The following is a 26,525-nucleotide window of genomic DNA, read 5'->3' as shown; positions in this document are numbered from 1 at the left end:
CCAAGGGATGCATTTCAAAGAATATTAAGTGCATTTGTCAAAACATTCAATAAAATTGTTGTACAAGCAAAAGTTTGGTTACTTTTCTATTGCACCCTGTACATGCAAAAATATTTGCTGATTAGTAATTAAAACAATCTTTTAAATGTGTTCTGTATTTACTAAAATATTTTTTGAACTAAAAATTAACAGGTTTAAATGCACAATTTATTCATTTTTCTGATATTTTTTTTTTTTAAAGTTGTGTTTTCCAGTGAGTTTTCAAAGAAAAAAACTGAATGAAACACTGCTCTGAATAATTTAAGTTGCAAGATCTTTTAATTTATTTTCCTCATTTCAGAAAAGTTAATTCATTATTTATTAAATATATGAATTAACCTCACAACTTTCAGTCAAAATTTGTACCAAATAAGCTTTACATTATGTTGCTACACATTACAAATACAGCTAGTGTCTATTTCACTAAGTATGATACCCTTTTTTGTTACTTTGAAGTTTATTAAGTTTTTAAATTTTAGTCAGTATTTGGTCAGTATTTAGTCAGTATTGGTCAGTATATTACAAATTTTGGCCAGTAAAGTCATTATTTTTGTCCCTCAAAACAGTTTTACCCTCTGAAATGGGCAGTTTTCTTTTCTTTTTTTTTTTTCTTTTTGGAATAAAATTTAAATTGTGTAATTATTTAAAAACAATTCACCTTTTTTTCCTTCCACTCCTGCAAATCTTTCTGAGCTTGCGCCAAGCTTTCAGCTAGTAAAGACTTTTTTTCCAGGATTTCAACTGTCTGAAAAAAATTAAATATTTTCATATGTTATGAATGGTGCTTCAGGAAAAACCTCTTTAAAAAAAGTTTTTAATTCATTTTCATCTATGGAACAAGTTTAGATTTATAGAAGTGCGAACACAGTTTCTAAAATAACAATCACAGAAATGCTTTAATTTATTATTATGCTGCATTAAAATTGTTGTGTAATAAAAGTTGCTTTATAATTTACCAGTACGAAACTTTGGAAATGAAGTAATGACATTTAGTACACATTAGGAATTAAAAAAAAACAATTTGAAAAAAGAAAAATTAATTTGAATTTTGACATCTTGAATTCAAATTATGTTTTTCGCGATCACGTGTGTGTGTATGTAGTGTCGTATAATTAAATTTGTAAGTTTCTGTTTGCTCGATGGCAACTCTGTCGTTTTCCTTTTTCTTCCGTTTGAATAACGGCTCTTATCTTGTTCTTGTGAATTAGTGTAGTTTTGTGCATTAAAGCCTTAATTAGGTTGTAGTTTTTCTCTATAACAATTTAATACACAAAAACTCTTGAATCCCATACCTAGCGCAATGGAAAACTTTTAAAACCTGAAAGTCTGGATTTGAAGCCTTCTAGCTCAACGGAATCGGAACTCTTGAATCCCATCCCTAACGCAATGGAAAAATATTTAAAACCTGAAAGGCTAGATTTGGATCCTTCCAGTTCAACTGCGGACAAACAATGGACACACTGGAAAAGCACTTTTGACAATTTTTTAGAGCATATAAAAGATGTTTCCGATACAGGTAAAATGCAACTTCTTACAAATTATGTCTCTCCAAATGTTTTTCTGTACATAGCAGATAGTAAAGACTTTGAAGAAGCGGTTAATAGTTTAAATGCCTTATACGTTAAGCCTAAAAATGTTACCTACGCAAGACATCGCTTAGCGACAAGGCGCCAATTGGCTGGAGAATCTATTGATCAATATCTATCTGCTTTGAAACAACTGAGCAAAGACTGCAATTTTGAAGCCGTCACTGCCGACCAAAATAAAAACGATTACATCAGAGATTCATTTATTGCTGGATTAAATAACAGTCAAATTCGTCAACGGCTGCTGGAAAACATTTCTATATCTCTCGAAGGTGCTTACAACCAAGCTCGTTCCTTAGAGTTGGCGAAAGTACAAGCAGATAATTATTCAGATGCGGATTATTCCACCACGTTTAACCAAAATGCTGCTTGCCAGTCCTCGTCTGTAGATGGTTCTGCAACCAACAGACACGATAAAATGAATGGAGCCTTTGACACTTTGACAACAACTGCTGCGTCAATTTCAAAAAAGGGTCAGTGTTATTTTTGCGGCGGTAATCGCCATTCCAGAAACTTATGTCCAGCTAAAAATGCCTTGTGCAAATTATGCTCAAAAAGAGGACATTTTCAACGTGTTTGTCTCTCTCGGGTTGTATCAGCTAAAGAACACCCAGTTGCATCTACTGATTGTATCGCGACCGTCTCTGCCGCATCCCTTTACTGTCTTCGTAAATCTATAATTCAAATCGAAGTAAATAGTATCAAAGCGAATGCTTTAATTGATACCGGAAGCTCTCTAAGTTTCATCGATCATACCTTCGGGAAAAAATGTGGCATTCAGATCTCACCATACCATGGAAAAATTACAATGGCTAATTCATCCTTATTTTCTGATGTCGTTGGTCAGGGTCAAGTGAATATTAAAATGCAAGGCTATGTTTACAATATTTCTATATTAATTATGAAAAATCTTTGTTCGGATGTTTTAATTGGACATGACGTACTTCGAAACCATTCTGCCGTTGAAATTACATTTAGTGGCTCTCAACCAGCACTTAAAATCTGCAATTTAGCGGTTGCAAAGGTTATACCCGTTTCGATTTTTGCCAATCTCTCCCAGAATTGTACGCCTATAGCAACTAAATCTAGACGACATTCGAGTGCGGATAACCGTTATATGGAAGCAGAAATTAAAAGACTTCTGTGTGAAGGAATTATAGAGAATAGTAATTCTCCATGGCGTGCGCAGGCTTTTGTTGTGAGAGGAATGAACGAAAAAACTAGAATGGTAATAGATTATTCTCAAACTATAAATAAGTTCACTTTGTTAGATGCTTATCCGCTTCCAAGAATCGACGAAATAATTTCCAAAGTGTCAAAATTTGAAGTATTTAGTGTAATAGATCTAAAAAGCGCATATCATCAAATACCAATTTTGGAGACAGAGAAACCGTATACAGCTTTTGAAGCCTCTGGGAAACTTTATCAGTTTACTCGTGTACCATTCGGGGTCACTAATGGTGTCGCCAGCTTTCAAAGGGTTATTGATCAGATAATTCAGGAAGAAAAGCTCAACGGCATTTTCCCATATTTAGATGATGTCACAGTTTGCGGGAGAAATCAAGAAGATCACGACAAAAACCTGGAACATTTCTTATCGGCAATTAAGAAATATAATTTAACGTTGAACAATGACAAATGCTCCTTTTCTGTTCGAACTGTCAAATTACTGGGCTATATAATTTCTGACAAAACCATTAGACCTGATCCAAGCCGTTTACAGCCACTCCTAGATTTACCCATTCCCAAAGATACCTCTTCTCTGCAAAGAGCCCTAGGAATGTTCTCATATTATAGCAAGTGGCTACCCAGATTTTCGGAGCGGATACGACCTTTAATCCAGAAAAAACCCTTTCCTCTATCTGAAGAAGCAATTTCAACCTTTCAAGCATTAAAAACAGAATTGATTAATGCGTCTATGGCTGCTATTGAGGATGACGTTACTTTCACTGTTGAAACAGACGCATCTGATTTCGCGATATCAGCAACGCTAAGTCAAGCTGGCAGACCAGTAGCCTTTTTCTCGCGGACATTAAATAAGTCAGAACAACGGCATTCTTCGATTGAGAAAGAAGCATATGCCGTAGTGGAATCTCTGCGACATTGGCATCACTATCTTATAGGAAAACACTTTATGATAATAACTGATCAGCGCTCAGTTTCCTTCATGTTTAATCAACAACACTCTGGCAAAATCAAAAATGAAAAGATCATGCGATGGCGTTTAGAACTCGATTCTTACAAGTTTGACATAATTTATCGTCCAGGAAGTCAAAATGCAGCTGCTGATACATTTTCTCGAATTTGTGCGTCTTTGAACCCTATAAGTGACCTTAAAACTCTGCATAACGCTCTTTGCCACCCTGGCATAACTCGAATGACTCATTGGATACGAGCGAAAAATTTACCCTTTTCAGTTGAAGACATACGAAAGATCACTAATTCTTGTCATATTTGTGCAGAATTAAAACCCAGATTTCACAGAAATGAAGGAAATCTAATTAAAGCAACGGCTCCGTTTGAAAGACTGAATTTGGATTTTAAAGGGCCTTTGCCTAAGCGAAATAGAAATCAATATCTCTTGACTATTGTGGATGAGTATTCTCGATTTCCGTTTGCATTTCCTTGCTCTGACGTTTCTACAACGACTGTAATAAAGCATTTGAAATACTTATTCAGTATTTTTGGAATTCCTGCTTACGTACATACTGACAGAGGTGCTGCATTTATGTCACAAGAGCTCAGAGTTTTCTTAAATTCCAAAGGGGTAGCTACTAGTAGAACTACTCCCTATAACCCTCAAGGAAACGGGCAAATAGAGAGATATAATGGCATTATTTGGAAGACCATAACCTTAGCACTTCGATCAAATGATATGAAAATCGATCAATGGGAAGATGTTTTGGATATGGCTCTACACTCCATTCGTTCTCTTCTTTGCACCTCAACTAATGTAACTCCTCATGAGCGAATGTTCAACCACCCCAGAAGAACTGAAAATGGTCGGTCTATGCCTACTTGGTTAATGGAGGAAGGTCCAATCCTAATGAAAAATAATCTCCGAACAAGTAAATTTGACCCACTAGTGCAGGAGGTTCAACTAATAGAGTCTAATCCTGATTACGCCCATATACGCTTTCCCGATGGACGCGAATCTACCGTGTCAACCAGACGTCTGGCTCCTAGAGGGGAATTGCCAACAAACGTTGCTGGGAACAGAATTGAAGAAGACAATGCATTATTACAGTTACCTGACTTACCCTCTTCGAATCTAGATGCTCCTCATTCTGAACCAGTTGGAGATCCAGCTCCTCATTCTGAACCAGTCGAAGGTCCAACTCTAACTCCCCGGCCAGTTCGCCTCAAACGGAAACCCCAGTATTTGTCTGACTATGTCACTGACTTTTAAGGAGGAGTGACTGTCGTATAATTAAATTTGTAAGTTTCTGTTTGCTCGATGGCAACTCTGTCGTTTTCCTTTTTCTTCCGTTTGAATAACGGCTCTTATCTTGTTCTTGTGAATTAGTGTAGTTTTGTGCATTAAAGCCTTAATTAGGTTGTAGTTTTTCTCTATAACATGTAGACGTGTGTGTTTGTATGTGGGGAGGTATGTGTGCTTGTGTATAGAGGGTATGTGTATGTGTGTTTGTGTGCAGGCATAAGTGTGTGGGTAGTAGTGTGTATGAATGTGTGTACGTGTTTGTGTGTGTAGGTATATGTGTGTGTAAGTGTTTGTGTGTGTATGTGTTTGTGTGTGTGTGCGTAGGTTTATGTGTGTATATGTTTGTGTGTGTGTAGTTGAGTATGTATGCGCGTGTGTGTGTAGGATATGGATGCAACCTGGAGACGGCTTTCGCTATAGGAGCAGCACCGTGAGGAGACCGTCGATGGTGATGCTGCAAAGGGTGGGGGGGAGGGGGGAATAAAGTCATAGGACATCAAAACAGTCAGGTGAAAGCAATAAGCAATTGTGATTGCTCAATAAATGCAAAGATATTTGAATGTAGAGCTTATATTTTAAACAGATTGAATATTTGAAGTCAGATCATTGTTATCTTATGTTTTAGTAATTATGAAACTATTATTGCACTTGTACAAAATAAGGGTTCATTAAAAGTAAGCTTAAACAAACTAACAATTTTTATTTACAAGTGCTTTCAAACGCATGAAGTTTATGTATGAATTAGATTAAGAGACTAGGTAAAAAAACTATGGAAGAGTCTTTATTTCCAAGGTTGTTCACTCCTTAGTAGTCATGATGCTTTTCCTGCATAGAAAACAATACCAGTATATTGAAAAATAAATAGGGAATTTTCATTTGAACAAAAATTAAAAACAAATTAAAAAATAATAATGCTCCAATATAAAAGGGGATGGGGGGGGGGGGCAGACTTTTCAAAACAACATCTGAGGCTTCAATTCCATATTGCATAAAAAACAAATCTTTCAAAAGCTGTTACAAAATATGAGGTGAAAAAGGTACTTTTCAATGAATTTTAAAGAAAATTCTGTTTTTAAAAATTTGTTGAAGTGACTATTTTTTTCTCTTCATTTTTAATAGTGACTTTTGCAGAAACCAAATGAAAACAGTTAAAAAATTATCGAACAGGGGAGAAAATTTCAATAATCTTCATGAACTTCAAAACTAATTTTTAAACAAAAATTTCATACTTGCTTCTCCATTTCTTTCAATTTGTCAGACAATTTGTTGTTATCTTCTTTGAGCCTATCAATTTCCTAAAATGAAAAGAAAAGGATACTGAAATGAAATAAATTTGTTCCTCAAATAGATTAATGGGATCAACGGATAGGACAAATGGGTATTGCTTTAAAAAAAAAGAGTAATAAATAATATACTACAAGACACTAATATTTAAACATACAATTTGTATAACGGCTAATAATGATGCTGCTCTATGCAGAGGATGATGCAGAGGAGTAGAATTAAACAGCATTTTATGGAAATATCTAATCAGTGCACAAAGAATAACAAATTGATATTAGTGGAGCCATGTATAAAAATGTTATCTTAGAAGGTCTTCCCCCCCCCCGCCTCCCCCCAACAACGTGTATGTCTCAAATGCATTTTGAGAATGCATTTACTTTCATCTTTCTTTTCCTTTTTGTACAAAAAGTTGCACTGAATTAATGTAAAGTTCGAAATAAAAAGGAAATCGTCCAGTCATTTTAGTCAAAAAAAAAGGGGTCAACCTTGAAATGCGAGATAAGAAGCTGTAAATTTGTATACACCTTTATTTTGGGATTTTAAATGCTGTTTCTAAAGTCTCATAAAATCTCGTGTCTACGTTATAAGATATTCAAGGTCAAAGGTCACAAAAATCAGGTTCTTGCAATTATCCTACAGGTTTTATGTTACAAATATGTATTCTAAATATTGCAGAGCATAAAATTCTCTACAACTTTTGTATAAAACATTTTTTATACCATTAACCTATTTTGAGATAGAGGTCAAAGAGCGTGCAGAGCTTATGCATTTTCAGCAAAATTCAAGGTCAACCGTTAGTCCCCATTAACAATATGCTGTTTAAAGTCTGTATGTCTTCAAAATTTTTATAATTATGAATCATTTACATTTTCTATTACTTACTACACCATATTTATTATTTTTCATTAATCAAATATATATTTTTCTAATAACACTTACTTATTCTAGTAATTAAAAAATTGTTCAATGAAATATTTTCATTACATTTTAATAATATTCTAACATATACAAATTGCACTTCGCAGTTGGAAAAAAAATTAAGAAAGAAAATTTTTATTATTATACATATATTTTTTAGAAACTAGGGACTCCGCCCCCTGCTTGTTGTTGCTCACCAACCAGTGAAGATAACTTCGCAATCTTATTTGATTCGCAAAGATTTAAATCATCAATGAGAAAGAACAGGGATAAAAACAGCCCCAAGTCAAAAAAGAGGAAAAATTGCAAGACTTAAAATTTGAATATATATATATATATATATATATATATATATATATATATATATATATATATATATATATATATATATATAACACAAATTTATATTGATACTATACTGTCTTTTAAATATTAATAGATAAATGGTTTTTTTTTTTTTTTTTTTTACTAGTAGAAATGCTAACAAATGAATAAATAAAATAAGCTTGCATTTATTTAAGATTTTGACACATATATCAATGCCATTTACCACTTTCAATTTCCCATAGCCCACAAATCAGGTGAAATTAAAACTTTATAATGTGACATCTAATGCTATAAAACTTCCATATAATTAAACACTTAATACAAGCTGAATCATTGGACACCTTAATTACAAAATGACATTATCAGTGTGGCTAAACCTTGAAGAAACAATTTGAAGAGCATTTTGAAGTTTTGCGGAGTAGCTGGGTATATTCTATAAAAATCATTAAAAAAATAAACCCAATCTAAAACTTTTTGAGCTTTGATGGTCATTTTAAGCACTAGCATAAAAATGATTATTTTTAAATTGATAAAAAGTTTTAAACACTGTCATGTTTGAGAACATAAGCATCTTTAATTACCCATATTTAAATGTCTGTCATAATGAAATAGCACAGTATGTTTAAAATAAATTTAAATTTATTAAGATCTTCAAGAGTCATCTTTGGTAAGCCTGATAAGCATTGAAACTAGATTTGAAGAATAATGTTGGCTTAAATTAACTCGGATGGAATAGGATAAACATTTTTGAATGGGCGTGGCAGTCTTCATAAAAAATAAAAATAAAATAAAGTATAAGAAGGGTTGAAAATATTATTCTACAAAAAGGTATTAATGTCTAAGCAGAAAAATGGCATAGCAGATAGAAATAAGAGTGTTACAGAAGCAGATGCAATCGGATTTCAAAGCTACATCTAACGATTGCACCCACCATCACTCTCAAGCATTTTCCCCTCCATTATTTCACCCTTTTCACCAACAGCAAAAAGTTCCTTACTTTTTTCTACTCAAGATAGAACGTGTGCCTCAGCAAGAATCCTGATGGGAAGGTCAGAGCAGAAGGGAGGTATTTGCGTGGATCGCTAGAAAGTGGCTGTGAAATGGGCGTGGAAAAAAAAAAGAGCATACAAGTCTTCAGCAAAAAATAAAATACATACAACAATTGAAAATAATGATCTATACAAAGATAATGGTTTAAGTGATAGGATGGCATAGTACACAAAAATGAGCGAGTGTTATGGAAGCGGATGCAATCGGATTTCAAAATGCATAAACGCTGATGCTTTCTACGTCATTCTCGAGTCTTTTTCCCTCCCCACCCACGGAAACAAAGTTCCTTTCTTCTTTCTACCTTAGAAAGAACACGTGAGTCAGCAAAAATCCTAATCCCTTGAAAATGCTTGGCGGCCGGGAAACGAAAAAAATACAAAACTGGAAAATCGTGGAACTGCAGAAGACTTTCATCCCTGAAATAATCAGATTAAAAACGCGTTACGAGTTTGGAATAAAAAGCACCTTTTCCCATGTTTTAAGCTAATTTGCAGAACTCTAGGTGCTAAGATCTTCAAGAACTTTGGGGTCAAAGGTACTATCTTCATCAAGATCGCTCTGATATACGGTGAAGCATTGAAGCATGCTTGCTCATTACACTGACCACAAACTGAAGTACATTTGCAACCCTGATTTCCTGTATCCACAGTGTTAACCACAACCAGTCCTGTAGTTGCAAAATATTGTATTGACTAACTCATCTATAGTTGGTGGTAATATTGTCTTAATCGGTTTCGGGAATACATTTCACAGAATCCAGCGCTATTTATGGGGTTCTAAATCGTTCTCTAACCAAATTTGAATTTAATAATATATACGTCGAAGACTGAACAACTGCATAGGTTTATTGAGCTTTGTTTACTTGACGAATTGTGTGTTACAAAAATGATCGATATTGTCCTGATTTTTAGCCTTATATATTGCCAACAAGATGCGTACTCCATTTTTACATAATGTCTGCACAGGGCAGTTTTCTTGTTGAAATACTTCAGCTATTGTTGAATCAAATTGGTAAGTTTCTCTAATATTCTAATGAAAGTTTTTTTCTCTTTTTTAAACAGTGCAAACATTGTGCCACAGCCACTAAACGCGTGCAGAAATAAAATGTGTTTTTTAAACGAGGATATTTATCAAAATTTTTGGAAGAAAAAGGTTTTTTTTTTTTAAAAATGACGTTTTTTGTAACGCCAAAACACATGTCTGCAGTAATCTGCAATTTGCTTTTTGACGTGTTATTTTGTACTTTACTTTTCAGCACAAAGGTATTTATTTATCTTGAGTGTTTTTGAGTTTTAACATTTCTTTTGTCAGCTTTCTTAAAGAAAACTTCTTGTTGGTGTGACCGAGTGCGCCCAATTAAAATGATGAATAAATCTATATCTTGCCCTATTATGACGGCAGTCCTTTGATGTTTTTATTCTTCTTCTTCAAAAGCTGTTTCAATGATAAGAACATCTGCCCAGGGATGGACTGGGAAAGATGTTCAGCCCTGAGATCTTTCAAAACGACCAGTCCTGAAAGGAGCAGGGGGGGGGGGGGTGTATGCCATAACTTTCATGCAAATAAACGCTGTAAATAAGTTTTGCAATACTAATTTTATGTCCCTTTAAAATGATTAAACCTGAGACGGAAAACATGATTAAAAATAGAACAAAACTTAACCCCCCCCCTTTTTTTTGAACCATTTTAAAGTATACAACTAAATTCAAAACAAATGATTAATAAAATATAAAAAATGTTTTTTTTTTTTAATTCTAAAGAGTATTACTATAAGGTTGGTTTGCGCTGAAAAGGATGAAATAAAATAAATATATCGTTTCTTGATTAAAACACTAAAAAATTGCAATTGATCCTTATGTCTTTATAATTAGAGCTGCTTCTAAAGCAACCAATAAAATTTAAATTAAAAATTGTGAGAAGAAGAAATGGGCGATTTTTCTATTTTCCGCTATCTAGGCGGAATAGTAAACCATTAACCCGTTATCAAAAAAATGTTTGCAACAAAAATTATAAGTAATTTCATCCTCTATAACATGTATAATGCAAATATGGTTAAACCAATAGAAAACAAATATATATTAATCAAGTATATACATTTGATGAATGAAAAATAACAAATAAGATATAATAAGTAATAAAACAATGTAAATTATGTAAATGTACAAACAATGCAAATCTGCGCACTCTCTGCTCTCTATCTCAAAATCAGTTAAGGGTATAAAAAAAAAAGTTTTGTACAAAAGTTGTAGAGAATTTTATGCTCAACAATATTTAAAATACATGTTTATAACATTAAGCCTATAGGAAGCGAGATATTTGCAAAAAACTGATTTTTGTGACTTTTCACCTTGAATATCTAATGACGCGTACAGGAGATTTTATGAGACCTTTGAGACAGCATTTAGAATCGCAAAATAAATGTATATACGAATTTACAGCTTCTTATCTGGCATTCCGAGGTGAAACCCCTAATATGACTGGGCTAAAATATTTGTTCAGTAGAAAACTGACAGCTCAAGCTTTAAAAAAAATTGAAGGAGTTGATGAGCTAAGCTTTAAAAGCTTGCATTGTTGTTAGTCAATGAAAGCAAAATAATGCAAAAGAAATCAAGGAAAAAAAAGATTGAAAAAAAACCTTTTTTTCTTTGATGACTTGTATTTAAATGGTAAGAATAGCTAATTTTAATTGCCACTAATTTTAATTGCAAAGCTAGAAAATAGTTACACAAGTGATAAAAAATAACATTATTAGATGATGTCTAAATTGGATTAGTATCTTTTAAAAGTTTTGAGAGTTTTATAAACTTCTGTAATGTTATAACTAATATTGCTTCACTCTGGTAACTTCAAGTGGTAATTTCTTCTCAAGAAGTTCAGTCAGAGGAGAAAGTGCTATTGATGCAATTTTATGTAACTCCCCAAGAAGAAATAAACATTTCCGAGGTCAGACCTCAACTTAAGAGTCAAAATATGCCATACTGCACAACACAGTACATTTTTCAAAAATACATTCAAAAAATAAACAAAAAGACTTGAAACTAAATTGATACATTTTTTACAGCAGAAAATTTTTAGTTTAAATGACTTGTAAAATTTAGCTCAAAGAACTATTCAAAAATGAATTTTACATTATTTTTTTTCTTCTGAAAACCAATTTATGCAAGCATATTTATATTTATTAAGAAAAAAAATATACATGATGAAACATACATTACCATTTGCAGCAATTTACTGGCACCACTGTTTTCAGCAAGAGGTTGTAATTTATTCAGTTTTAGTGGTGAATCCATTGGATTTTTTTCTAAATTGTTATTGAGTAATCTTTCTTCAAATTTGTTAACTTTTTCCAGCATGTCCCTGTAAATTGATTTTATGCAGTTAAAACTGACAAAGTAAACATTAAGATATATTGGGAGGAGGAGTTTAACAGCAACAACTGACATATTTATGTCATATCTTGTGATTAAAAAGTAAAAATGTCAAACAAACATCGTATGCACACATAAGTGTTTTTACATCTTTTACAGATAAATATAAAAAAGATAACTAAATATAAAAAAATATGTTCTGTTGATAAGTTAGGGATTATTTCATAAGAAAATAAATCTATATGATTATTAATATGTAATGTAACACCAATGAAATTTAGCACTTGATTTTAAATTAGATCAAGAATCAAAAAAGCACTGTTAGCATACTGATAATATTATATACGCAGCTAAAAAAACGCAGCTAAATATGAAAATATCTAAAATGCATCTGAAAAATGAAATGTAATGCCATTGTTAATGTAACAAATGAAGATTAAACTATCTGCATATAAAAAGGAATAGAAGTTTTTCGGCAACTTTTACAAAAGACCAGTCTTTACAGATATTTGTGTGCAAACAACCAGTCTTTTGCACGCAAATAGCCAACAGCTCATTGCAACATCTGAGCACAATCTGTTTGTTATTTGCTCGCAATTCTGCCTCAGCTCAAAATATGTGGTGGCAGATTTGCACATTTGGAGGTTCCTTGCAATGTATTTTGGGACCCCTTTGTCTGAGGTAAACCCTTTCTAACACGTAGTTTTGGATCACTTTTGGGTTCTTAATACAGGGGTTCATACTCTATTTGGATGAAAAAATTCCATGACTTTTCCAGGACTTTTTCATGACTTCAATAAAAATTTTCATGACCTTGTTTACGAAGAGAATAGCACTATTTAATCTCAAACTTGCTAATTTTTAGAAATGAGCACAAAACGTCTACATGAATGCCACAGCCTTATTGAAGCACTTACTCGTAATGTAAAAAATATAAGTGTGCACTTAAAAAACTAAACTATTCTTATTTGTCTTCATCATTTAAATTTAAGTAAAGTAAAAATGCAGTGAAACAAAAATTATGATGTGTAAATGTCTAATTTTTTTTATAAACAAGCAGAATGATAATGAATGGGACAAAGGGTGAATGAGTCATCACTAAGTTTCAATAAAGTTGCTTCAAAAGTTGCCTTCAGTGTCAACAGTGCATTTAATCATCCATCTAACTTGACAGTATTTTGGTTCTTTAAACAGGGTGGGCGACAGGAACTGTGAAAAAAAGTTCTTTTCCCTGAATTCCCTGATTAAGTTTACCAAATTTCCCTGATTTACGTTACTAATAATAATGGTCTCCTTTCTTTGCTCTACTTGAAATCCATTGTATGTTTGTACAAAATGCAGTATTTTAAACATTTTAAGTTGCATAAAGTTGTTAAACTAAAGATATATTTTTAAAAAATGCTACTTTTTTAATAAAATGGTTAAAAAAAACATATCAAGTCAATTTTTTTGGAAAAAGAACGCCTACAAAACCGTATATAAAATTTTTCTACATGGAAAGATTATAGAAAATTAAAAAAAAAAAAACTTTACTTCCAGAAACCACTTAGCATAAGAATTTTAAGAAACTATTAAAATCATTCTTAAAAACATATGTGTTTTATGATAGAAACTAAAAAGTAATTGAAATCATTTTGAACTAAATTTTCAAACAGTATAATAATTGAATTACACTGCCCAGCTCAGTCAATTCCAGCCGAGGCCTGAGCTGGCGGTGTATTTCATGTATTTCTGCCTTAGCCCTGCTATAAGGCGGTAACTTACTAAGTATAATAATTATTGTAAGAATAATGAAAGAATAGAAGTGATGTAGTTATTCTTATATAACTAATTGACATATTTATGTAAAACAGATGAAACCATTTGACATTCGTTCATAGGGAGTGTTTCTCTAAGAACATAAGTTTTAATGTAGGAATACAGCATCTTGACAATAAAAAAAATAAAAATATTTACTTAAGTGACAATGGAATAAAGGCAAAGGAGCTAAGGCATTAATGAAGGCTTCCTCTTTGCCTGTATAGTTGTTTATTTTAAGTAGCATTGAAAGCGTGAAAGGAAATTTCAAGCTAGGTAAAATAAACAACCTAACAGACACAGAAGAAATCTTAGAAAGTTCATCCTGTGATTAATAAGTAAGACTCAATACTTTGACATTAAGGAAAAAAGACGTACAAATAAGCAGCAGTGTATAATCGCACCTCAGTAATTTTACTTTTTTTTTTGAACAGATAATTGGCAGAAAATGCATAGGGAATTAGAGTACTTAATTTCGTAAAGCAAAAAAAGATTTTTTTTCTTCATAAAATCAATTTTTCCTGATTTTTTGCTATTTTTTCGAAATTCCCTGATATTTCCCTGACTTTTCCCTGATTAATAAAGTTCCCTGACTTTTCCCTGATCTCCCTGATCTGTCGCCACCCTGTTAAAGTAAAGCCACATAGTTTAGTTATTTATGTTTCTAAACCAGATATTTTTCTGAAAAAACCATTCAGTAATGAATCAATCTTCTGATGCAAAAGTACTTGTTTTGTTTACTTATTTGCACATTTTCAAATGTATATAAATTAATAGATTTAGAAATTCCAGAACATGAATGATTTCTGACATTGAACACAGCAGTGGGTCGCATGGATTAGTTTTGCGGGCCGTATGTTGTACACTACTGTTTTAGAGTATTAGAAGTCCCCTTTTCTGTATTCTATCGCCTGATCTAAAACCTTCAGCAAATTAAAATAAACTCTGATAAATTTAATAACAAAGTTTCTTACGAGTGATGGAATCGAATTCGGATGCAATTGAATTGCTTTTTATGAGGGGTGTGGCAAAACCAAGAACGTGCAAGTTTGCTACTACAGAATGTAAAACATAAGAAGTGTTGAAAATAACAGTAATTCAAAATAAGAGATGTCCAAATAGTAAAAATCACATCGCAAAAAAGGCAAACGGCTGTGACAGAAGTGGATACAATGATTTTTCAAAATTCAGATTTGATTTTGAGATCTTTCAATTTGCCACTTTTAATAGCTTTTATGTGCTATTCTGTTAAATCACTAAAGATTTCTAATGCTCTTTTAGTTACTGTTACTTTATCTCTGTCCAGGACATTTTTCCATGACTTGAAATAAATTTCCATGACTTTCAAAGGAAATTTCAATTTTCCATGACTTTTCCAGGTCTGAAACTCGCTTATTTTTTTTCCATGACTTTCCAGGATTTCCATGACCTGTACGAACCCTGTTAATAGTTGTGACATGGTAAATCAGCCGCTGCTGCTGCTGTGTGGTGGTAACCAGTGCTGTAGCTGCAAAAAAATGTTTGGAGGAACTCCTCTTGGGAGTTTGGCAGACTCACCAAAAGAACAGGTGGTTTGAAACCAATTTACATTGTATTTGAATTATTTTTACAATAAAAAACCAGACATTTCAGGGGTCATCCATCCCGACGTAGCTTGCAGTTTTTGATAAGTCTATTATGACGTTGCTTCTACTAACTTAAAATAATTTTATACTATATCAGAAAGTTATGAAATTTTTGGCAAATAAAAACTAATACCTGTTTTCTAATTCTGACACATCTGCATTCAATTTCAGGTGCCACTGTTGAGCTTGACAGCACATTTGGCAAAGCAGAAGAGCTGCTGTATGAGCTGTATTGATGAGTTCCATTTCTAAATCTCCTTTCAATAAGGCACACAGTTCATCTAAAATATCTCGCACTTCTTCAGCAGTAAAAGTTCCTTCCATTAGTCTAACAAAAGAAAAAAGAATGTCACAATTTTTTTAGTGATTAGTCATCCATATAAAATAAAACAAAGAATATATATGTGTGTGTATATGTGTGTATGTTCCCTATACAAATCCACAGCTTACGTCAGATCTCGACCAAATTTGGCAGGAAGGTACATGGGTACCCAAGAAGGAATGTAGGGGGTTTTCGAATGGCAATAAAATATTGAACCGTTTGAATTTTAATTTTAGGGCTCAAAACTGGCATTACAGAGCTCTTTCTACCCGAAATGAGTATCCATCTTTCTTGATTCAGGTCCCATTTGAAAGCCCATGAAAAATACCACTGAAGTTGATTTTCTTCCTTCAAATAAAAAAAAAAGACTGCAAAATCACCGGGAAAAAAAGAAAAAAGCATTTTAAGCCGAAAATGGAATAGCATTTTTATACTGGAAAATTATTGTTTGGGTGATCTCGTTTTAAATTAGCGTGAATAAAACCATTCAGAATGTTGCCACTTTTTTTTGTGTACTGTGACTAAATAAAATTTTGTTTTTGTTTTATGGTAAAAATTTCTTCTTTTGATTATTATTTGGCAATTTATCTTTTTTTTTTTCTGCCAGCAGAAGCTAATCAGGAAAGTTGCGTTTAATTTGTTCGGGGATTTTTGATTTGCCGTTTTCTTTTACTAACCTTTTAAACGCCAATGTTCCCAAATGGGAACATCAACTTTAAAAAATCATAAAAATAAAGTTTTGCTTATGAGGACGGAATTTTTGAAAAAAAACTAGTTCTATTTTGCAAAAACTGTTTTCAACAAAAATTAGCAAAAATATGCTTTATTACCAATTTTCAGGGAGACAGATAAAAAAATTCATATATTTTTTTAAAAATGCTTAACTGTTTTGATATTCCAGAATAACAATAAATAGGGATCCTTTTGGTGACCAAACATGACAGATAATGATTTCGAACAAAAATGTAGAGCCTATAAGTGAACAGACTTCGTTGTTCCCGATTGTGAACATTGGCGTAATCCGGTATACAAAACTGGGCAATTCACACCGCAGCATAAGTTCCGTTATGCAATAAGTGAAAGCCTCAGTATTTAAAACAACGTATTGACGCATTTAAAAGCGGAGTGCAACATTTCAACCTTTCACTGTTCTCCTTTCACACCCTCCCGTCCCCTTCATCTCCAGTTTTAGAGTGGGAGTGATGTCAAGAAATCGCTTTGTACGTTGAAACGAAGATGTTTACAGCTCTTCTCTAGCACCCCACTTAGGCTACAATTTGTTAGCACTAAAAGTTCCCCTCCCTGGTCACGTGAAACTTTTCCAGAGCTTCGGTTTCCAATCAACGAGTTAACTTTTTTGGCCTACTTTCCCACTAAAAGCCAGATAAAGAAGAAAAAAAAGAAAAGAAGGTTTAAGGCATCTTCAAAATATTGATTAAAAAATACATTTTGAAAAATTAAAAATAGGAAACTAGGGTCTGTCTGTCGGTCTGTCTGCCCCCCCTAATAACTTTTGTGTGAATAGTCCGATTCAAACGATTTTTTTTTGTTCGAAAGATCTCGGCAAGGACACCTTATTACCATATTTCATGATTTGATTTTAACAATTTTTCGTTCAATTTTGAACAGTTAAAAAATAGTTAACATTAGTGCCTACGGGAAATTAAAGGCAAGTAAAAATCCCGAACTTAAAGGCAAATTTGCTGCAAACAAATTTTGCAGGAAAAAGCTATTGAAGAAGAACATGTATAGAAAATATTTTTTTGATTTGAACAATTTTCCGATTAGTTTTGAACAGTTCAAATGTCTTACCGTTAGCACCTACAGTCGACTCCAACTCCGACTCCTGTAGGCGGAAATTAGTCGGACACTGACTCCATAGCTTTGGAAAAAATTTAGATAAAGAGAAAAATATTACTTACTCCGACTTTTGGATTTCATGTAATCGGTACCAAATTTTGAATAAATTTGTTTATAAATGCATACTAATATTCCTTTTCTTCTATTTTTATGTGTTTTAAAATATTTAATATTTGAAATTGAAATGAATGTGACAAATAGTATCATGTATATCAAGTGTTTCTGCACAAATAAAATTGAAACTAAAGCGGGCGTGAAGCATAATCAATTAAAAGCCTTAAGTGAAAAAACTTAATGTAACACACCAATGTTCCCAAACGGGAACATTCCCAAAATACAGTGAAACCTGTGTAAGTTGACTGCTTGCGGTGCACTACTTTAGTGGTCAAATTACAAAGGTTTATTTACATGATAAGGGCTAATTTCGTGCCTGAAAAAAGAGGTCAACTTAGATAGGTGGTCAACTTCACAGGTTTTTACTGTATTAGATAAAAAAAATTTCTTTGAAAATGTCTTCTTGCATTGTTTAAAGGGATGCCTAAGAGTCCTATTTTTATGAAGTAATTCCACATTTTACACTTGGAACATAGAGCAGCATTTAAAGGGTTAAGAATGATTATTTTCAAAGGAAATTAACAGCATTTTTTTCTCTAATTGAAGTCTGGTTGTTGAACACATGTCACTTGACATAACTTTTATTTTCGAGGAGACCGTACAGAGTCGGGAGATGCCGCTAATTAGTGTAATAAAAAATCAAGTTCAGGAGTTGAAATTAATAGTGATCTACTGGTTCAGGACCACAAAAACATCCATAGGACCAGCAGTTATTTTAAAACATTATAATTAAAATGCATGAATTTTAGTGGAGAATGGAAGAAAATTATTTTCTAGAGACAAAATTAACTGTATTTTAAACTTACTTTTGGAAGTTCATTCTTTGTGGGTTTCAATAATGAAAAGGTAGAAAAGAAAAGCTTTGATGCAATCCAAAACAGTGGGCATCACATTTGACCAGTGCTGCCGAGAGCCAAGAGGGGCCCCTTGTCAATTTAGTCGCCTTGCCCTCCTCCACTTTGAAAACGTATAAAATTAATACTACTCCATTTTAGATCTAAGCTCTCTCAAGGACTGGGTCCCTAGATTTCGACGTGGCCGACATGGCCTCTTGTCGGTTGGGGAACGTCTAATGGAACAACTTTAGCGAGCATAAAAAATAGTTTTGGCAAAAAATGAGAACTACAGCATTTCAATTGAGAAAGAAATTAAATAAACAAAAAATAGTTTTAAATCTGTAATATCAGGACAAAAAGCTGAAAATTGAGCAAACATATTTTTATCATGCAAATCAGAAATAACACAAGGGCAATTACAACCTCAGCAAAACATAATACTAATAAGTTAATACAACTTACCTTGATAATTTTGTCTCTTCAAAAGTTTGCTCAACAATTCTTAAATGACGACCTCTTCGAAACTTAGCAAAACGAAGATAGCTTCCAATCATTTCTCCATGATGTTCATTTAAAGTTAATTCTTCAGACTAAAGTGATAAATCAAGATATCAGTTTCACACAATTTACAAAATTTATAAATTATTTAAAAATAAATTCTGATAATCTTATTGTACAGTGGCTCCTAAAAGTGTACACCTTGAAATTTTGTAGTAAAACTGAAATATTGCAAAACTGAATTCGAATATGAAGTCCAATTTTTTTTCACTTCATTCCTATGCCATTCTAAATAAAACCCAGTAGTATTTTTTCTAAAATATTGCCTGATTTTGTATTTGAAATTTCTATAGATTTCCGTTATTAATAAAGCTGTTTTTTCATATAAAAAGACTGGAGAAATTTTGATTTTTGAATTCTTTAAAAATTAAAAAACTATGTTCCGGAGCTATGTACCCGCAGACTACGCAGTGGGGCACGCTTCTTTGGGGCCCGACATAAGCCAGTTGAAAATACTTTTAATGTTTTGGTAAAAATGCGAAGAAAAATTGAAACTTAACACATATTACTTAAGCACATAAGCGAAGGAGGAGGGGAAGAGCAATGTAAAATCATGAGAGACTTGTATTCCTGCTGACACATGGGTGCAAGTTTGGTGATGTGTTCAAGACGGAAAATATTTTCAGCTCCCCCCCACCCACATGCGGGCTTAAGGAAAAAATTGTATGTATAAATGTTGTAGGTTTTAACAATGCCAGTTTTGGAATCTGTTTGATTTAAATTTTAAGCCTTAAAATTGTAATATTTAAGTGATTTGACATCACAATTCCAAAAAGTCTAAAATCCGGCAATAAAAGGAGGGAGGGGGGGGGGGTCTGGGGGTCTCCCCCATAAATTTTTTCAAATTGAAGTCCAAAAAACGCTATGGTAGGCCATTTTGGTAAGGTTCAGGGAAAGGAGGGGTTCAGGGACTCTTACATCAATTATTTCAAACTGATAGCCCCAAAATCACAATATTGGGCAACCTTCAAAAAATATTAGAGAAGGGGGGGGGGACGCTATGGGCTTTTCCTGAAATTGAAGATTTGAAAACAAATTGTAATTTAAATTTCATAACGTTTTTACGCTTTTTGAATGCACTATTGAAGGGATGAAGTTCAGGAACCCACCTTCGGTAACATTTCGAAATTGAAGTTTCAAAAACGCAATTTTAGACGATGTTGGATAATGTAAGGGGTAAAAGCGTTTGCAGCACCCCACCATTAGTTTTTTGCTGATCGTAAACATTTTTATTGTAGCAATAAAATCGCTTAGGGCATAAGATTTTCACTTTTGCAACATAAATCAGTTCTGATCGGAAAGTCTACCCAAGGTAGTGCTAACAAACTAGAAAAGAAGGAAATGTGGGGGAAGGGTAAAGCCGACTAATGATAATGAACTGTCACTATTCCCCCACACAGTCTTCATTTGAAAAAGAATTCTTTTATAAGATAGAATTAGCAATAAAAAATCGCTTCAGTGAAGTAGATGTATTTTTTAAACAAGGTACCCTTTCCAACAATCATTAATTAAAAAAAGAAATAGGGGAACCGAATCCTAATCCCAGGCAGGGTTCCCGAATCACATCCCTCTTAAGGCACTCAAATATAGTCTAAAGTGGAGCTTTAAATATTTCAGCATCAGAGAATTTTCGGAAGAGAACTCCCGAAACCCTTCCTCTGAATTCACCACAAATGTCCTAAATTTCAATTTTTAAGGCTTCAGTTTCTAAATTGTTTTGTAGAAATAGTACCCTCTTACCTATAAACATGACTTATGACCGCCTAAAAATTTTAATACTTTAATTTTGGAAACTTTTTGAAAGAATCTTCCTACATCCTTCCCCCTTAAGTCAGTCAAAGATAGCCCAAAACAAAGCTCTAAAAATTTCAGAAACGAAAATATTTCGGGCTGAGGGTGCGGAATACCCCCCTCCTCTCATTGTGTTTACTAAATGCAGTGTAAGTTTTTGTTTAAAGTTAATTTTTCTATTGAGAGAGCAACTCCCTTCCATACATCGCCAATGACAACCCAAAGTTTTAAGACTTCAATTTCGAAAACGTTTCGAGAAAGACCCCTGGATTCCCTAACTCTTAACTCACTCAAAAATAGCTAAAATAGCATTTCAATACTTCCGGGGAGAGAGACCCCCCCCCCCCCCCCCCGAACTCTTTCCTCTAAGTTCACTAAATTTTACTTAAATTTACGGTTTCCCCTTTTCATTACCGAAGATTTAAGAATTTAAATTCTAAAACGTATTGAGAGAAAGCCTTCGAATTCCCTCTTAAGTCTTCCAAAGATTACCTAAAGCTGAGTACTTCAGCTCTGAATATTTTTTGGGAAAGGAGAACCCCAAACCCTAAGATGGTCTTAAGTTGCGCTTTTAAGACTCCAATTTCGGAATTTCACCTAAAGAGAGCGCCCTCCCTCCCTCTGAACATTGCCAAAGACAGCATGAAAGTTTTAAGACTTCAATTACAAACACTTTTCGGAAGAGGGTCTCAAATGCCCTTTACCTTAAGTCATTTACGTATAGCCTCAAATAGTTTTTAATACATCAGCTACAAAACATTTTCATGTTAAAACACCAAAACCATCTCTCATGAATTCACCAAAGATTGCCTAAATTAGTGTTTTTAAGTCTCCAGTCTTCGATTTTTTTTAAAACCTCCCCCTCCCCGCTTTTACATCATTAAAGACAGCCTAAAACTTTTTGACTTTTAAATTTTTAAGGGTTTGCAGCAGGGTTGGCCGGATTGGACCCAATTGGGTTGGACCCAATGGTTTTTTTTGGAAAAAACCCATTTAAAAAAACCCATTATTTAGCCCACTTTTGGGTTTTTTTAAATTTTCCAAGCAGTTTTTAAAAAAACTAATTAATTTAAATACTTTCGCAATTTAAACTTCTTTTTTATTTGTTCTTCACTACAGCCAATGTACATAAAAAATGAATGTTGAACTTTAATAGTATTTCTTCACTCTTAACAGCATTTAAAAAATACTTCAAAGATTTTAAATAAATGTATTTAACTTTTTTCTTTAACTGGTCAATAAATAACTCAAATTATCTTTATGAAGTCCTGTCATGTCTGATTTTCTCAATATTTGTAGATTGTACAGGGGAAACTACTCTAGCCGACAGGCTTTCGTGTGAAATATTTTCCGGAAACCAACACGTCACAAATCTCGAATAAACAAGGTATATATTTTAGAAATTAACAGGTTTTACGAACGGTCGAACAGAAAACAGAATAAGATGTACAGTATTTTCATTATTTTACAAAAAAGTTTAATATTTCTTACTCTGTACACAGAAATAGAAAAACAGGCAACATAAAATTCAAAGAAATATCTTGATTAAGCTAGAATTCAGTAAAAAGGGATTTAAACTACTTGAGGTTCTACAGTAGTTTTGCATAACAAAATGAAATACAATAAAGTAAAATGCAAACAGAAAAAAATGTAGTAATTACAAACAATAGATTTTATCACTCGAGAAGTAACTTTGCCTTAACTGTTGGTAATCATGGAAACTAAAAAATCTGAAACTTCACCATTCTTAGGTTTCGTCGTCTTTTTTACTTTTCTTCAGAAAACGCTGAATTTTCCCACCTTTTCTACCCCAAGACAATTTTTTTGTTTTGTCCATGTACTTACACAACAATATGCTACAAGTACCCCACATTTTCCCTAAGAAAAGACGAAAAAACCACATTTCTTTTAAAAAACCCAGCTTTAGTTGGGTTTTTTTTGGGTTTTATTTAAAAAAACCCAAAAAACCCTGGGTCCATGGGCTTTTTTAAAAAACCCCGGGTTTTTGCCAACCCTGGTTTGCAGAGGAGAAATATCGAACCACTCCTAGCTTCAAAAATATTTTCAATTCAGTTTTTCGATATTTTATACTGTAACCCGTGAGTAACCCCCCACCCCACCTTAGATTGTCCAAGATATCAACGTTTTAAAACCAATGTTTTAATTTGCGAACAGATTACCCTCTTTGCAAGAGCAGCGTTTTTTCGCAAACTCATGCTCCGTTATTTTTCTTCTTTCCTTTCTCTCCCCCCCTCCAATATTAACAGTCGAGTGAGTGTTAGATTCAATGACAGAATTTAGTGTTTCCTCAAGTCTTTGTCAAAAATGCAGGAACGGTTGCCCATCGGTGTTTCCAACCAGCAACTCCTTGGTCAATGCAGTGAGTTGGAAATAACAGAGCTACACCTAAAAAAAAGTGAAACGGCGCGAGTCGAAAAGCCACTCCTCCAAAAGCACGTTGCAAACAAAACGAGCCCATGGCAGAAAACTGAGAGAATGTCGATGTAAATTCGTGGTTATGGAACGGTCCAGTAATATTAAAGCATATTTTTCAAACACTCAATTTTTCTTTTTTCATTAAAAACTAAAAGAAAGTCATCGAATTTCTTTTCGTCATCGAATTTTTCCGTCCCGACCTCCGTCTCGGAAATTTTGTCAAGACGGAAATCCGTCCTGAGACGGAAGGTCTTGCACCCATGTGCTGACATAACTTAAAAATAAAATGAGTCAAAAAAAAAACACACACACACACTCACAAGTATACCTGTGGAAGCATTTCAGGGCCATGCTTAGGGGTGGCTGACTGTGCGGCCGCACAGGGCCGCTAAAATATTGTGACAAAATATCTTCTTTCGAATGGTACCAACAAAAAGAAGATGCAATGGGACAAACTTGAGCTACAGTGCAACAAAAAATGGCTATTTTTTATGTGAACAATTTTGACAGCCACTTTGGATGCCAATATTTTAAAGAAAATCAATATTTACGTTCTGGAACTACAACCCATTAAAAGCATGTATATTAATAATAGAATTACAAAGTAAGCACTTTTGAATCATTTTTGTTCAGAATTTATGACATTCTAAAATCCTGGAAAAAGTTTTTCCACTGTGTTTTTCTTGCAACTTTGAATGCGTGCTACACAAAAGTTAATGAACTCAAATTCATAAAAATACAAGAGCTTATTGACAACCAAAACTACTATGAGCTCCTAAAATTTCAGGCTTCCAGTGTGATAAAATTTCCTGTAAGCTGAACTTAAACATGGGAATTCGATACGACTGTAACATATGTTTTGTATTATGTAGCAACATCTGTTTTTAAAATTCATGATTGGCAACGCTTGCCTACTTGCCATGCTCATTGTTGTAACATGCACGTGAAGTGTGCTTCGATTCTTGCTATTTTAATAAAAGTTGTTAAGTTGAAAAATTTGCTGTTGTGCATAACTAATATCTATATACTGATATAATAATATGAAACAAGACATGGTGTCAGGTGGAAACGCTCGCAGTAGACCTCTCTGAGCATTGGAACTTTTGTGTTCAAACAACAGATATAATGGAGATGTTCAAACCGCCAGCTCCGATAAGCTTCTCAACTGGTAATGTGCCAGAAACATGGAAGCTGTGGTATCAAAAGTTTGAGAACTTTATGTTGGCGATGGAAAAAAGTGGGGAAAGCGACAAGACAAAAATCGCCATACTCCTCAGTTTGCTAGGCGACGAAGAAGTCTCCGTCTTCAATACTTTTAAGTTTGATGATACAGCTAGTAAAGATAAGTATGACGACATCGTAAGCAAGTTCACCTATTATTGTGCACCGCGCAGAAATGTGGTATTCGAGCGATTTAAGTTCTTTTCTTGCTCGCAACAAGAAGGACAGTCAATCGACTCATACGTCACCCAGTTACGGACGTACGCAGCAACTTGCGATTTCACTGATCAGGAAAAGTCTCTTATTTGCGATAAGAGAGATTTCTTCAGGAACCGGCCATGACTTTGAAGAAGGCTACCGATTTCATCCGGGCAGTGGAAGCCAGCAAGGAGCAGTACAAAAGGATCAGGGACTCGGGCGGCTTTAAAGCAGAAGTCGATGTACTGAAGGCGAAGAGGAAGCCTATAAAGAGCACTGCCTCAGCAAAATCACACCAAGAGTTCGACTGGCAGGTGCGGGAGAACGCACAAGAAAAGAGAGAGTGCCCTGCGTTCAACAAGCTGTGTAACGTGTGCAAACAGAAGAATCATGTGCAAATCGGGTAACAATGAAGGAAAAAAAATTCTGAAAGAAATAAATCGGGTTCTCCTCACGTGAACGAGATACAATCTAATGTTGAGCTCGATATATCAAGTCTCGACATTGATGTTGTAAGTGCAGACTCAGGGCCTAGAGAGAAATCTTGGTCAAAAGATGTGATCATTAATGGTCAAGTAATTTCCTTCAAATTGGACACAGGTGCAGAGGTAAATATTTTACCTCTGTCTGTTTACAAAGGTAGGAAACTCGATAAATTATGCGAATTAATCAGTACTGATGTATTGCTAACACCATATGGTAACCACAAGTTGAAACCTGAAGGTTACGTTAATTTATCTTGTACTGTAAATAATAATGTAAATACTGTATTGTTAAAATTTCTTGTTGTAAATGTTGATTCAAAGCGAATATTAGGCTTACAAGCATGTAAAATGTTAGAATTAATTCAAAGAATTGATCAGGTAGAAATCCTTAACAAGGATGAAATTTTTACCAAATATGGTGATGTTTTTCAGGGACTAGGTACTTTCCCTGGTAGGCCTCACAATATTGAAGTTAATGAAAATGTTACTCTGGTAATAAAAATCCTCCAAGAAGGATCCCCCAGACACTTTTAGCAAATCTAAAAAAAACATTTTCTGAGTTGGAAAATAAGGGAATAATAGATCATGTAAATAAATCTACAGATTGGGTGAACAACTTAGTAGTGGTTGAAAAGACAAATGGGAAATTGAGGATATGCTTAGATCCAAGGGATCTGAATCCTTATACAGTGAAACCTGTGTAAGTTGACCACTTGCGGTGCCCTATTTTAAAGGTCAACTTAAACAGGTGGTCAACTTACAAAGGTTGATTTATATGATAAGGGCTAAATCCGTGCCTGAAAAAAGCGGTCAACTTCAGAGGTTTTACTATATTATTTCTGTAGCCTGCTTTTGGTTTTTACGCCAGATTTTCCTCAATTCTTGATCGATTTGTTTGATTTACACCTTATTTTAAAGCTTATCGCGCTGGCTACAGACGAAAAATAGACCCACGGTCTAAAAATTGTTTTTTTTTTCTGCCAAAAAACCTGTTTCAAAGAACCAAAATGAGGTTTTCGGTTAAACTTATAACTTTAACGTGCACTATGACCGACAGAGCTGAATAGCTTGATCGGCAGAGCGTTCTCCTCGCAACCAGGAGAATGAGTGTTCGAGCCCACGGCCGGACAATCTGCATCAAAAAATTTGAGAAATATCGCGCTTTGCATGAACACTTAATTAAGTGAATAACAAATCTGAGGGAATAGAATAAATGAGAAGGAAACGCTCCTTGCTGTTATGAAAACTTGATGTGACTTTGTGCTAAA

At 33.7% G+C, this 26,525-nt stretch overlaps 1 protein-coding gene across 1 annotated transcript in view; it reads right to left on the bottom strand.

Moving 5' to 3' along the window:
• LOC129226460 (leucine zipper transcription factor-like protein 1) overlaps nt 1-26,525 on the bottom strand; it is a 48,628-nt gene that overhangs the window by 11,661 nt on the left and 10,442 nt on the right. Inside the window, exons 2-6 of the mRNA XM_054861067.1 lie at nt 19,031-19,158; nt 15,570-15,764; nt 11,862-12,003; nt 6,297-6,362; nt 698-784 (exon numbers count right to left, since the gene is read on the bottom strand). Of these exons, the coding sequence (XP_054717042.1) occupies nt 698-784; nt 6,297-6,362; nt 11,862-12,003; nt 15,570-15,764; nt 19,031-19,158 (618 nt within the window). The remainder of the gene's footprint in view (nt 1-697; nt 785-6,296; nt 6,363-11,861; nt 12,004-15,569; nt 15,765-19,030; nt 19,159-26,525) is intronic.

Source organism: Uloborus diversus, chromosome 7 (genome assembly GCF_026930045.1).
Source record: "Uloborus diversus isolate 005 chromosome 7, Udiv.v.3.1, whole genome shotgun sequence".
Classification (NCBI taxonomy): Eukaryota; Metazoa; Arthropoda; class Arachnida; order Araneae; family Uloboridae; genus Uloborus; species Uloborus diversus.
Note: the sequence above shows the minus strand (reverse complement) of the source record. Positions and strands in the feature narration are given on the sequence as shown.